Source organism: Mus caroli, unplaced genomic scaffold (assembly GCF_978045245.1).
Source record: "Mus caroli unplaced genomic scaffold, Mus_caroli_1 scaffold_1, whole genome shotgun sequence".
NCBI classification, from domain to species: Eukaryota; Metazoa; Chordata; class Mammalia; order Rodentia; family Muridae; genus Mus; species Mus caroli.
In genome coordinates this window covers 22,475,196-22,489,275 of record NW_028227256.1, presented here as the reverse complement: position 1 = coordinate 22,489,275, position 14,080 = coordinate 22,475,196, and the positions used below count along the sequence as shown (strand labels likewise).

General features: G+C 34.7%; 1 protein-coding gene across 2 annotated transcripts in view; it reads left to right on the top strand.

Moving 5' to 3' along the window:
* The window catches only part of Adgrb3 (adhesion G protein-coupled receptor B3), a 737,533-nt gene that overhangs the window by 389,811 nt on the left and 333,642 nt on the right, over positions 1-14,080 (top strand). For both annotated transcript variants that reach the window (XM_029468446.2, XM_021163961.3), the window contains exons 13-14: positions 3,353-3,502; positions 4,433-4,508. In XM_029468446.2, coding sequence (XP_029324306.1) covers positions 3,353-3,502; positions 4,433-4,508 — 226 coding nt within the window. The remainder of the gene's footprint in view (positions 1-3,352; positions 3,503-4,432; positions 4,509-14,080) is intronic.

Sequence of the window (14,080 nt, the reverse complement as noted above, 5' to 3'; positions counted from 1 at the left end):
GATAATGAAAAAATAGATACAAGCTTTTGGCGGGGTGGGGGAGAAGTGTGTGTTGATGGGTGTTGGGAAGACTTGGAAGGAGAGAGTGGAGGTGGATATGTTGTAAGCATATATAAAACCTGGAAAGAATAAATGCAATCCTATTAAAAAAAGTTATAAATGAGAGAAAAGCACATATATTGGACCTTGATCATTTTAGAGCTTGGCAAATAACAGGCATGATGAAAACCCAGTCTGCTGGCTTCACTCCAATGGTTACCATGATGAGTCACTTGTTTTACTGCATGAGAAATCAAATCTAGGTTTACAATGAAAACACATTACACTCGATTCAGGGAACTTCTTAGATCTTTGAAGACGCACACTATTTATCCAGAAACACACTATTCTATCATCTTTCATCTAAGAACCATAATCTATCTGTAAAAGGCTATTTTTGAGGAAAGCTTCTCCACCTTCTGTGTGCTTCTCGGACTGCATTTAATTAACCACTTACTCCAGAGATGCAGCATAGCCATTCATGCATGCTTTGATTTCCTCTTTATCAGTAAAACTCACATATTTACTAACTTGTAGTTTAAAAAATTCATTTGTTGAATCTCACCTGCCTAGAAGCTTGTCCCATTTCCTTAACGACTAACTAGTTCCCAAGTTATATACAAGATTTGGGAACTGGATTGATCCCAATGTCATACACAAGAACCTAAAAAGAGGAAAAAATACAATTCTGAATTATTTTTGCTATGCCATAGTATGTTTCTCAATAACCATTGAGTGCTCCTAAGAAGCCAAAATGTCAGCCTTAAACATACACCTCAGTCGTTTGGAGTAATCTTTATTTAAAATACACTGGTATTCAGAACACATTAATATCAAAGACATTGGTAATTCAGAAGGTAAAAATTAAACTCCATCACTCTATTGAAGTGTCATCTTGTATAATGGCTTCATTGAATATCTCATTGTATTTTAAGAAAAACATTGCTGTGAGAACTAGTTAATCTTTGTGATTTATTGCACTTAACAATTAGTTCAGTTTGGTTGTGTATATACATTAAAAGATGGAATACCATTTAAACAAAAATGAATAACTTACACACACACACACACACGTAAACTGGATTCCTAAGTATAAGTAATGAGTCATAAGTATAAGTAATTTGTTTTCTGTACTCTTTATGCTGAAGACAATGGAATTTAGACTTGGGTACCAATTAGTGGTATTGACTTCTTTTTACATTCCTTTGTTCTATACTGTATCAACAAGTATAATCTATTCTGTCTAGTCAGAGTTTAAACACTAACGATTTATTCTATATATATATTTAACCAATAACATATCTGTAATGAAAGACTTCAGTTTTGTGGGGCAAAATGAATGCTAGTATCACAAAATGAAATTACATATTCACGAATATGCTATCAAGCTAACATTTACCCAGGGTAATATGACATCTGATAGATACAAATATCTTCCTTTAAAACTTATTTTGTGTTTAATTTTGTTTTCTGGTCAATGTTTATAGAAATAAACACATGATTAGACTTGAGGGCCCAGACATTTACTTCATGTTTAATTTCTTTAGGAGAAGAAAATAATATGGGAAAGACAACATTCTTTTCTTCTAGTCAGCTTTTACAACAGACTAGTGAATTATATGATCTCTAAATTTCAAGGCAATTGAAGTTTGGGTCAAAGACATTAAATGTAATTTTACACATTGTAACTCAAGAGTTAAGGATGCATGTTTCCCAGCATGTTGACTGTTTTTATAGACACAGTCAGTTTTGTGGCCTTGAGCACATTTGAATGGGGTTATTTATGGAAAGAAAAAGCATACTGGCTTTAAAAAAATTTTAAAAAGAAACGAAAATAATTATAGCCGTTATTCAACAAAAAAATAGCATTTGATATCCGTAACCAATTTATGTCTTATCCAGTACCTTTTTTCCTTCAACACTTAGTTAGCGGATCCTTTTTAAGCTTTAATATGTCAAATTGCGGGCCAAATGAAATTCCATCCTGTGCTGATAATGGATGTGTATAATAGCCACAAAGAGCTTTCATAAAGTATAATTTCACTGGTGCACTGCCATAATACATAACCAATTTAATTTGAAACCAAGCCAGAGGTTCAGTAATATATTTATACAACTAATATTGTTAAAATCTTAATTTCATCCTCTCTTGTTTTAAATTACAAGTTCCTTTAAAGGAAAATCCACTTACAAAAAGCCTAATGGTTTTCACTTTGGCCTTTCTATTGTGGTAGCTTTTTAGGTTTCCCCTTATTTTTCCACTTGAAGCATTACTATAGGATATGCACAGCCTATGAAAATTTTACAAATTGTATTTCTTAATTTTAAATATATATAATTTATGTGCTTAAATATTTATCACTGTAACCCTTATACATTATTATAAATATGGGTACATGTAATATAAATTTACAGACTATTATTTCATAGACCTCCAAAAACATATCATTTATGTTTGTTTTAGTATGGAATAAAATGTGTATTTCTAGGGGGCTGGAGTCTCCACTGCCTGCTGCTGCATTGGATCAGTTATCAACAACCATATGGATGGTTATGATGCAGTACTCTCTCTGGGCCTCCACAGGCACTGCTTACACATGGTGCACAGATATACATGCAGGCAAAACACTCATACACATCAAATAAATATGTATTTCTAATAGTGAAAACATAATTCCCAATATGAATATATATAAGCTATTTATTTATTTTTATTATATTTCTTGCAATTTTAGGACAAAAGTCTTAAGGTTGCATTGCTCCTGATGTATCTAATATTTCTTGGTACAAAGTTGTCTTCGTGGTCATGGTATTGTGTTGTGTTACTTAAATTCTGGCAATTCTCTCAAAAATATGTTTCTTTTATTGTCCATATCATCCCGGGACCCATCTAAAAATCGTAACAGGGTTATTCTGATAATTATGTAAAGAAAACATATTGTGGAGACAAAAGAAGATTTTTAAGTATTTCAGCCTACTATAAAGTGCAGTATGGGCTTCTAATAGTTACAATGGAGAAGGGGCATGACCAAGCAGTGTGGCTGTTTCTGTTGGTGTCTTCAAGACACTCACATAACCATTGACCATCATCATAAAAATCCTAGTCAAAGCTAAAGAAACCTAGTGGTGAATGAAAGATTTCCCAGGCTTAAAGGACAATGTTATCTAATAAATATGTATGTTTTAATTCTCTACTAAATGTAAGTTTACCTTAAAATTGAATTTTGAGTATCCGTAGCTTTTATTTGATGAATTTTCTTTCAGTGACATTTAAAGCAAGCTTCTCTGACAGGATTCTTCCTTTTTCAAACAGTGGCTAGCATTCAGAAGCTTCCTGCTGCATCTGTTCTAACCGACATCAACTTCCCAATGAAAGGCCGGAAAGGAATGGTAGATTGGGCAAGGAATTCAGAAGATCGCGTGGTGATTCCAAAAAGCATTTTCACACCTGTGTCTTCAAAAGGTAATAATGAGAACGAGTAGGAGCTGTGAATCAAAGGTTTCTGACAAGGTCACTTAGTGAACATAAAGTAGAATTCTTCATATACCACATAATATAGAAATACTTTCCAAACATGTTTGTAATCTAAGTTTGTAAATGTAGACAACTTGTCCTTGTTCTTTAAATAAACAGATTTATTTAAGGAAAGCATTTATTAAAGTGGGTGAAAATAGAACCATACACTATTGACCTGAGCTTGGTATGTTCGTAGTTCTCCTTTAACATATTCATCCTTAAATAAAGTCATAGCCTTACCCTTTAACTTCAGATGTTGAAATATGACTGAAGTTTCAATTCAAAGTCATGTTTCTTGTTATTCTCACCTCCTTTTGTTGTTGTTGTTACTTGTTTATCTCAACTTAAGATGAACTATTGTTTCCAGATTTTATTTTGGTGTATCACATGTAAGGGAAAAAAAAAATCAAAAATAAAAAGCAAAAAACGTAGTCGTAGTAAATTCTCCTAATGTTAAATCAGTTCTAATAGCAATTTCAGAAGAGGCACTGTGGTCTTAGTTCTCACTTTGGTGAGCTTTAACTTAATGCTACTGAAGATATATGGCTCTTTTCCCCCAATGGGAATTCATTGGGATTTCATTGGGAATGTAAATCCTTTAAATGGACCTGAGGACCTGAGGAGGTTTCTACTCTCAGCCTGGTCAGGGAAAAGATTGATCCTCATGTAACACCATCACAAACTACCTCTAAAACTACCTGAGCAAGGTGGCGTGGCTAACTTACCCTACGTATGGTTAAGAACAACTAAATTTCTGCTACCTGGCTTTATGTAGGCAAGTACTGAAATAAGCTGGTGATTAATGGATAAATGTTTTCTATGGTTGGATTTTTTTTATGTGGTTTCACTAATAGCTTTCCATTTTATTCTTCCTAGAATTAGATGAATCATCTGTTTTTGTTCTTGGAGCGGTCCTATACAAAAACTTAGACTTAATTTTGCCTACTTTGAGGTAAGCTACAAAGAAATAAGCTGTTGTAATCTTTTAAATTCTTTTAAATGTAATTATAGTTCATTCTATATAATAGTCAAGCTAGCTTTGGTAATATAAAGGGCTTTTTAAATAAAACAGAATAAAGCAATTTAATGAATAGGTTATTAGCATATTATGTGTTTCAAAGCAATCACCAAAGACAATTTTGGTGTCTGATTAAAGCTCTACTATTTTTTTGTTACTAATCATGACTTGCCCGAGGATTAGAAAGAAAAATAGACAAACAAACAAACAAAAAAACAACGACAAAAAAAAATCCCACCCTCTAATAGAATGGGTCATTGTAAAATTCATTTGTCTTCTCCATTTTCTTGTATTTAATAATACTTTTCCCTGGCATCGTAGGAAATGAAAATATCATGGTGCTGGGGATCATGGTTCTGTATTTCATTTGCATAAGATCTCAGTTTCCTTCAAAATAAAGTTTCAATTACACAGGACACATTAAGACAAAAACATACTCTTCAATTAGAGACTATTTTGGGGAGAAATCCACCTATTTCTTTCCTCTCAGATATTAAAAAATATAAGACTTCAATTAATAATTCCACCAACATTCATCCCTGCGTTCTATTGTCTCACCCGCTTTATTAAAGTGCATGGGGAATATCATTTGCATCTATTTACATAGAGATCTCATTACTCGGAATGACTTACTTCCTGACAGCACCTCATTCTAGGGGACTGAGACCAAGTTCCATTTTGGTTAACACAGCCATCCTTGCTCTGAGCGCTTCCAGCATAGCCTCATAAATAAAGCCTTATGCTGTTGAGGAGGGGAGCATGTGAATGATCTGTGCAGCTTTATCAGAGGCATAACAAATGGTCTAAGAAATAAAAACAAGCAGAGCTTAACCCGGCAGAAAATGGCCTCCTAACAAGATCGGAAACACTAGCTATGGTGCTTTGCAGACATTCCCTGGGCTCGTTATTAAGCGAATGTTGATGCGTGGTGTCTCCCAGCCGAAGAAGCCCTTCCCTGGATGGAACTGAGTCTTGGTCAATTTGAATCGATTAGGGTTGGGTTGTGTTCTGCTGGGAAAATATTTTGAAACTAGTATGTTTATTCTCAGCCTTTACACTGGCTTCATATATATCACTACAGATAAAATATATTCCTGCCTGTAAAGGACAAAAGAAAGAGAGGTTTCTCGAGGCTAAAAAGTGCCCAGGTAAAATGAGATTCTTATTTTCAAAGGGAGTTCATTTTGTCACATTTATCATTAAAGAATTCTTGTCTAGATGCTACCAGGTGACTTGTTTTAGTTTTTCTTGAACATCTTAAAAGCTCCCAGAACTTTTCTAGTCAGTCGGTAATTTACTTCAACTGCCTTCTGCTCAATGTTAAATAGAACTTCTTCATGGGTGATTTTTGTTTTCTTTGCTTCTGCGGTCTACCTAGTATACAAAACAAATATTCAACCTAAAACCATAGAGTGCTTTGCATGGTTGGTTGGTTGTTTTTTCCTAGAAAGTCCAGCAGAGTTGCATGGTTGATCGTGGTCTGTATAATACAATTAAATATTCTCATATTTTACTGTGGGAGACTCATTGTTCCAAGTTTGGGGAATCTATGTTCTAGAAAACTGGAAATTTGTCTAGGAATATGACATTTTTGCAAGAAGGAAAGAAGGAAGGAAGGTAGAAAAGAAAAATGTATAAATAGAGAGTAATAGGGCCATGATAAACTATTAAAGGAACAGAACAGAGAACATCTGGAAGGCAGGCTCCCTCATAACCCCTTGTGATACAAATGAATTCACACAGACCCTGGGGAAAGCTACTGTGTTCTCATATGTAAAATAAGGGAATTGGTCTTGAAGGTTCTTTTCAACTTCAAACAGTGTGGAAAGTAACTATGTTTTCTGGAAAGCAAAGATGCTAGTAACCTTTGATAAGAATTAGAGGTATGGGACAGATACGGAGTCATAGGCAGATAGAGAAACAGTTATGTTGTATTACCGCAAATTGATTGACTATAGACAGTGATAAATTTGCAGATTGAAAAATAACTGGAAGACAGGCATTGGAATGTCCTCTCAATAAAGTCTTGGTTTTTAAAGAGATCAATATGCCAATTATTCTGTTGGAACATTATAGATAGAATCTGTAGTGAAGCATCCCCTATTCCTCATAAATATGTAAAATTAGGTCAAATTAAATTGTTGACATGGTATGCGTTATGTGTAGTTATTCAGTAAGTGACTATAGCAGACACTTATGTGTCATTCATTATCTAGAAGAAAAGTTAGTAGAAAGCTCAGGTTAAGATGCCTGCTGAAGTGCTCTTTGAATGGAAAAATGTTCGTGTTTAGGGTTTTTGTTTGTTTGTTTGTGCTTCTTGTTTGACTGTTTGTTTTTGGTTATTTAATATCTGGCATGCATCCCATATCCCCTAAGTACCCATCGTGTTGTTTTTCCATTTTTGAAAAATTCTTCTAGAAATGTTAAATAATCTGATAAGGTCTCAGAATTTTGTATTTTGGCATAATTCTTTTCAAACAGAACCAGGAACTATGAAAGATGGCAAGATATACTGTTTCAAAGAAACATCATTAAGGAAGTTTTCTTCACCTAAGACCATAGGTTAAATTTGCGTATTTCTTTTTAAATCTGCATAAAGTTGAAATACTAAGTAGTTACTACTACTTAGGTAGTTTTTATCTTGAGGCCCAATATGTATTACAACCATTCTTCAATCTTTCATTTTTATTTTGCTACTTGACTCTTTCCCCTTTCACGCCCAGTGAGATAGCTCAGCCTATCAGCCATCTTGATGACTTGAGTTTGAACCCCAAGAACACCATGATGGTATCAGAAGACTGATGCCTGAGTTCTGCATGAATGCTATTGCATGTATGCACACACACAGAGATACATTCACAGAGATACACACACCGCGACACACACAAACACCACATACACACACACAAACACATACAGACAATGAATACCTTATTTTCATAATTAAAAGATACATTTAAGATAATTTGAATTGTTCCTTCAAGTAAACGAAATATGCTCTACCTCTGTCTAGATTACACAAGTGCAGTTCTCTGAACCCCGCTTTCATTCATTTTTAAAACAATTTCTTACAACTAAAAGTTAGATGACCCAACTAGGTGTAGTGGTGGGCTACTGTAATTCTACCATTCAAGATCCATGAGTAAGATTATTGAAATCTTGGAACCACTCTGGGCTCTGAATCAAAGAGGAAAAAAAGCAAAAACATATCTCCCCTTCTTGTGTGTTCCACAAGACAAAGACTACACATGGGCAGTCTTGGATAGCCCTGGTTTTGACAGTCTGGTCTGGTACAACCATGGCCTGAGTTTTTCATATTTTCCCCATTTTCTGACCAGGAGAGAGCCTGAAAAATTAAGTCAGCTAGCCTAGCCCACAGGGTCAATTGAGGAAGCTGGCAGAGCTGTACATAGATGCTATGGCATATCCAGCAATTCCTAAGTCTGTATCCTGGCTATCTCAGAAACTGCTGTGGAAAGTTCAGGTCATGCTGTTATATTTTTAGACACCAATTTGGCAATGTCAAGAAACTGAGAACTTTATTTTCCTTAATGTAGCAATTCTACCTCTAAAGAATTATTTTAAGAAACTTATGTCTAAGAAAAATGAATAGTATATCCAAGCATGCACCAAGCCACAGATTCTACAGACAGTTATAAACAATCATTTCATTGATTGGGTTTCAGGTTTTGTAAGGAATATGCCTTACTTCTGAGTATACAAAGAGTGGTAAGGTATAGAGAAACGAAATTATGTGTTTAATGTTTTTTAATGTTGATATAAATGTGTGAGAGGGCAAAGGGAGTCTAACTGAAATTTTATTAAATTCCATTTTAGTAAAGTTTATTGATATTATTTTATTAAATTCCATTGTGGTATTAAAGTGTTAGCAAAGGCTGGAGAAACAGCTTAGCTGCTAAGAAAGCATATTACTCTTTCAAGGACTGGAGTTCTTGATTATCAGCACTGAAGTCTGGTGGCACACAATTGTCAAGATCTGAGGTTCTGTTGCCTTCTCTTGGTCTCTAAAGCCATTGAGCTCGCCTGCACAAACCCACGTGCAGACAAACACATGCACGTGGGTTTGTGTAATAAAGTCATACATTTAAAATCACTACATGAAATAAATAAAATGCCAGCAGTTAAGAACACAGAAAAATAAACAGCTACAGTGTTTTCCCAGCTCATGGACAATTATCTTTGAGAAAAGGAATTAAACATAAGTGGGAAAATAAATTATCTAAATATTAGTGGAAATAAAAGGAACACAAGGTGAAAACGTTTACCCCCAGACATTTAGAAAAGATCCTGAACAGTTAGCTTCCTTGGGAATGAATGTTGCATAGTCTCAATTACTAAACTATGAAACCACCCTTTTCATTCTAGGTGCGCAAAGCAATGTTTTCATTCTATGAGATTCCTAAGCTTCCTTTGTTCCATCATGGAGACATTTCATATTAACATTATCCTTGGTATTAAATTGACGTGACTAACGGTATAAAATAATGTAGTATTACCTTATGCATTAAAGTCTAGGTTTCATTTAGCCAAGCCGTTTAAAATGGAACTTGCATCCTCAACCTTTATCATTTTTGAGATTCTAAATTCCTGTTAGAAAGCCAAACTTGAGATCCAGTCTATCACCCACTCCACCAAGACCGCAGCCTCCAAATTTGAATATCCAATTTGTAACTATTAATTAAGTCACCTATCATTTAATTTTAACTTAGTTTATATTTCAAGAATCACTTATCTTTTTCTATTGTGTATGCATGCATGATTTCCCTGCATGCATGGCTGTGTACCATGTGTGTGCATGGTACTTGTTGTGGAAGGCAGAAGAAAGCTTTGGATACCCTGGGACTAGAGTTACAGATGGTTGTGAGTCACCTTGTAGGTGCTTCTATTGAACCTTGGTCTTCTGCTAGAGCATCCAGTGATCTTAACTGCGGAGCTATCTCTTCAGCCCTGATTTTAATCTTATCAATACATATATTTATAACATCCTGATGAAGTCCTTTGGTTACCAGACTATATCAAATCTCGTATTGTGTTTTGGTTCCTCTAAATTGGGGACCTTATATAAACCAATTCGTAAAGTTGTCATCTTTGAACCTACATGAATGATAATTGTAAAAATGAAAACTGACTACAGGAATTTCAATAACTGTCAATCAGCACTTGATGTACTTTTTCGTATCATTCTGGGCTGTCCCCTCCAACTGTTTTTAATACTACATTAAAATTTTGAGGGTAAAAATCCATGGAAAATTTGACCTCATAAATATTAACCATCTCCACCTGTGATCTTACTGGTCTCCAGAGTCTCTTTATTGAAACAAAGAGGCACCACTATCTCTGTCTCCTTCAACTTTATGAAATAGTTTAAGAATTGGTGTTAGGTTTTTGTTTGTTTCTGTTGTTTTGCTTTTTTAATGTTCTAAGTTTCTACAGTGCCGCCATGTGGTCTTGAGATTTTGTAGTTGATATGGCTTACAAATTATTATTTCTAATCAAATATCCTTACTAGCTTCATATATATATATATATATATATATATATATATATATATAATACATCTATAACATATATAAACGTATATACATATAACCATAAGTCTTTGCAGATTTTGATTTCTCTATGATTTAGTCTTTGAAGAATACACATATCTAAATATTGACCTATTTGGTCCAGGATGTATTATTTATTGGCATTGAATTAACTTCTCATAGAAATTATGGACATCATTTTTCTGTGGCCAGATGAAATAATTCCTCCTTGATTTAAGCTTTTTCCACTTAGAGACCATTCCTTTTAAAAATATATACAGTGAAGCGCTTGCAAGTTATGTTAATATTATAGAATATATCTATTAGTTTTGTTGATTTTTATCTTTTCAGTTATATTTTTCCTATATATATATATATATACACACACGCATATATATATATATTACATTACATACTAACATATAGCCAATCCTATTCTAACATTTATTTTAATTTTTATTTCCTTGAGTTGTAATTTTGTGAATTTTTTCTTTGAGATTTTTCTTGTCTTCTGTTTACAATTTTAAAATTAACTCTTCATACTTTTCTCACTGATTCTCATAAGTTTGGTTTGTATATTATTTTTATTTGCCTTAAATAATTTTGTAGTATCTCTTGTGATTAATCCGTAACTTGCTAGTTGTCTGAGCATGCATTAACTTTTTACATACCTGAGAAATGTCTTGTTTTACATGTTTAGCTGTTGGTATGATTTAATTCTTTTTTCCATTTTATTATGACCAGTAATAGTCCCTCATGGGTAGTTTATCATGGAGAATTCTCAATGAACATTTAGAAAATCTGTGCTCTTCTGAAGTAGCCATGAGTGTTCTGTTTATGTCTGTTAGGAACAGTTGGTCTACATGCTAGTCATATAAGCTTGTTCCTTTTTCATCTTTTTCTGGACGTTATTCAAATGGAGTGTGAGAGGTTTGATTACTATCTACTTCGCTCTATAGTTCTTTCAATATTTGCCTTGTGTATTTGTGCCTTCTGCTCGGAGGAGCACGTGCATTTATGATTGCCATATTTTACTGGTGAATTGAGTCTTTTGTCTTTATTTGGCATTCTTCTTACTCTTATGATATTTTTCAACCATATGGCTACTTGATCTGGCATTACCATAGCTAAGACTCCTTTCTTTTGGTTACAGTTTTGTAATGTTTTCCATTCTTCTACTTTCAGTGTACGCATATCATATTGAAAATATCTAATATATATATACGCACAGCGTTTCAATCACATTTTTGCTGTCTTTGTGAAGAAGTTGAATCACCTTTTGGTGAATACCAGTGCAAATCTCAAGGACAGAGCAGAGCGATATTACTTTAGTCATGAAACCCACTTGGCTGTGAGATGTGCTTCCTTAGCAGTGTATGCCACTGTGCAACCAGCCAGGAAGCATTAGGAGCTCAAAGAGCCTGACATGGCACATCAGGAGCCAGCCAGTCACTTATGCAAATGATAATGAATTGATGGAATAAATTAAAGCGAACTTTGCAATATATACATTTTATTAAAAAAATAAAGGGAGCCGTTGCACAATGTACGTTTGCATTTTTTTCTTTATTAGACATTTTACTATGATACTGGCATTACAGTATAAATTAACTTAATAAAAAGTTTGTTTTCATTTGGGAGGGCTGTTGCACAAAATATTCAAATGTGTTTTGATCATGGAAACATGCAAGATGTAATGAAGATGTAAATGGCAGTAATCATACTTACCTTCTTGAGTTTAGAATCCTATGGAAGGAAGCATGTAGGTCTGCTGGATGCTAGAGTAAACGTTAATGCACGTTCCTATGTGATGTATTGAGCAAGGGAATGAGCATATAAATGAGACAGGTATACCCATAAACAGAACTTGACACACACATTTTTTTTTCAAATAAATTCCAAATATACTATATTATTCTGACTGCAACAAAGCTGTAACACAGATACCCTTCTCTGGGGCTCTTTCACAGCAGACCATCACCTGAGTGACTGAGGAACCTGACTCACCTAATGCTCTGTATGGGGGCAGCGGAGGGTTCATCTTCGCTTTCTTTGCCACTGATAATCATTCCTGTTTTCAAATGCATGAGAAACCATAAACATCATACATAGGATAGTGATTTGTCACTTGTTCAGTTACTTACATAGAACAAAAATGATGCAAACACCTATTGGGAAAATACCTAGCAGAAATTTAATGATCAGGCTTTGTGCTTTTTTTAATAATAGGAAGGGTTATTCTAAGCAGAACAAGAATAAAGGAATTTGATGAATCGATCACACTGGCCCATGGTAACTTTTACCCACAAAGCGGGAAAAATGGCATCCGGAGCATCTTCACATTTATCAGTTAATTTTTAAATCCTTTCCTATGCACTTTGCCTTGAATTGATATGTTAAATGAAACAAGTGATAATTTATCATCTCTCTGTGTTTGCATTCACTTTCCCCAGCAGGAAAATAAAATATGCTGTGCCCCAGTATAGGGGAATCCCAGGGCCAGGAAGCTGGAGTGGGTATGTTGGTGTGCAGGGGAAGAGAATAGGGGATTTTTGAAGAGGAAAATAGGAAAGGGGATAACATTTGAAATGTAAATAAAGAAAGTATCTAATAAAAAAATAATCCCAATCCTTAAGCATGGTGCATGGTTTTAAATTACCCATAACTCAAGATATCTACCAACTGAACTATGTATTAAATGAGTCTGATTTTCCAATAGGCCAAGGCCCAATTAAACAAACTGATCCATTACATTAAAAATGTATTATAATATGTTTTTGTTTTTGTTTTTTCTCGCATTATTTTCTACCATGGTGAATACCACCTTGAGCATTTACGAATATTTAAAGATTCAATGTTTGACAGTAATAAATGTAGGAGAAATAGGTTAAAATAGTATTTCGTATAAAGGGTAATTCTAGTTCCTCTGCTATGGAATAGTCTAGCATTCATTTGTGATGAAATTCTGTATCATATAGCATCACAGAAAGAAAACTTACCACAAATAGGAAAAATCTGATTTTTTTCATTAATCAATTTATTTATTCAATTGCATCCCAATTGCTGCCCCCTTCCTTGTACCCCCTCACACAGTTCCTCTTCCCATCCCACCTCCCCTTCTCCTTCCCCACCCCACCTTCCACTCATATTCTCCTAACTTGGCCCATCAAATCTCTACATGATTAGTGAGTATCCTCTCTCACTGACGCCAGACATAGCAGCCAAGTTAGGGGTAGGGATTCCACAGACAGATAACAGTTTTAGGGATAGCCCTCATTCCAGTTGTTGAGGTACCCACATGAAGACTGAGCTGTACATCTGGGACACACACACACTCACACACACACGTGCCAGGGGCCTTAGTCCAGCCCATGTATGCTCTTTGGCTGGTGGCTCAGTTTCTGAGATCCCCCAAGAGTCTCGTTGACTCTGATGATCTTCCTGTAGAGCTCCTGCTATATGATAAGAAAGTGAAATTTACAAAAGTAGCACATCTCTGCTTCTCATGGTAAAGGTGGAATCCCCTGCAATGGCATGCAGGGGCACTGCTTAGGAGAAGAGAGAAGTTATTGGATTTGATGGATGATAGTATTAACATAATAGTATACAGAAGCATCAAAGTATATATGGTTAGGTTTGATGAGTTTTAAATAATATCTTGAAAAATAAACATGACTTTTTAAAAATATGAACTCCTTCTTGATATTTATATGAATATAAATTTTCTAAAATAGGATCCGCCTATCAGGACATCACATTATTATTTCTTTTTAAAATTTTTTTCAATTTTTTATTAGATATTGTCTTCATTTACATTTCAAATGCTATCCCAAAAGTCCCCTATACCCTCCCCACCCCTGATCCCCTCCCACCCACTCCCACTTGTTGGCCCTGGCATTCCCCTGTACTGGGGCATATAAAGTTTGCAATACAAAGGGGCCTCTCTGCCCAAATGAT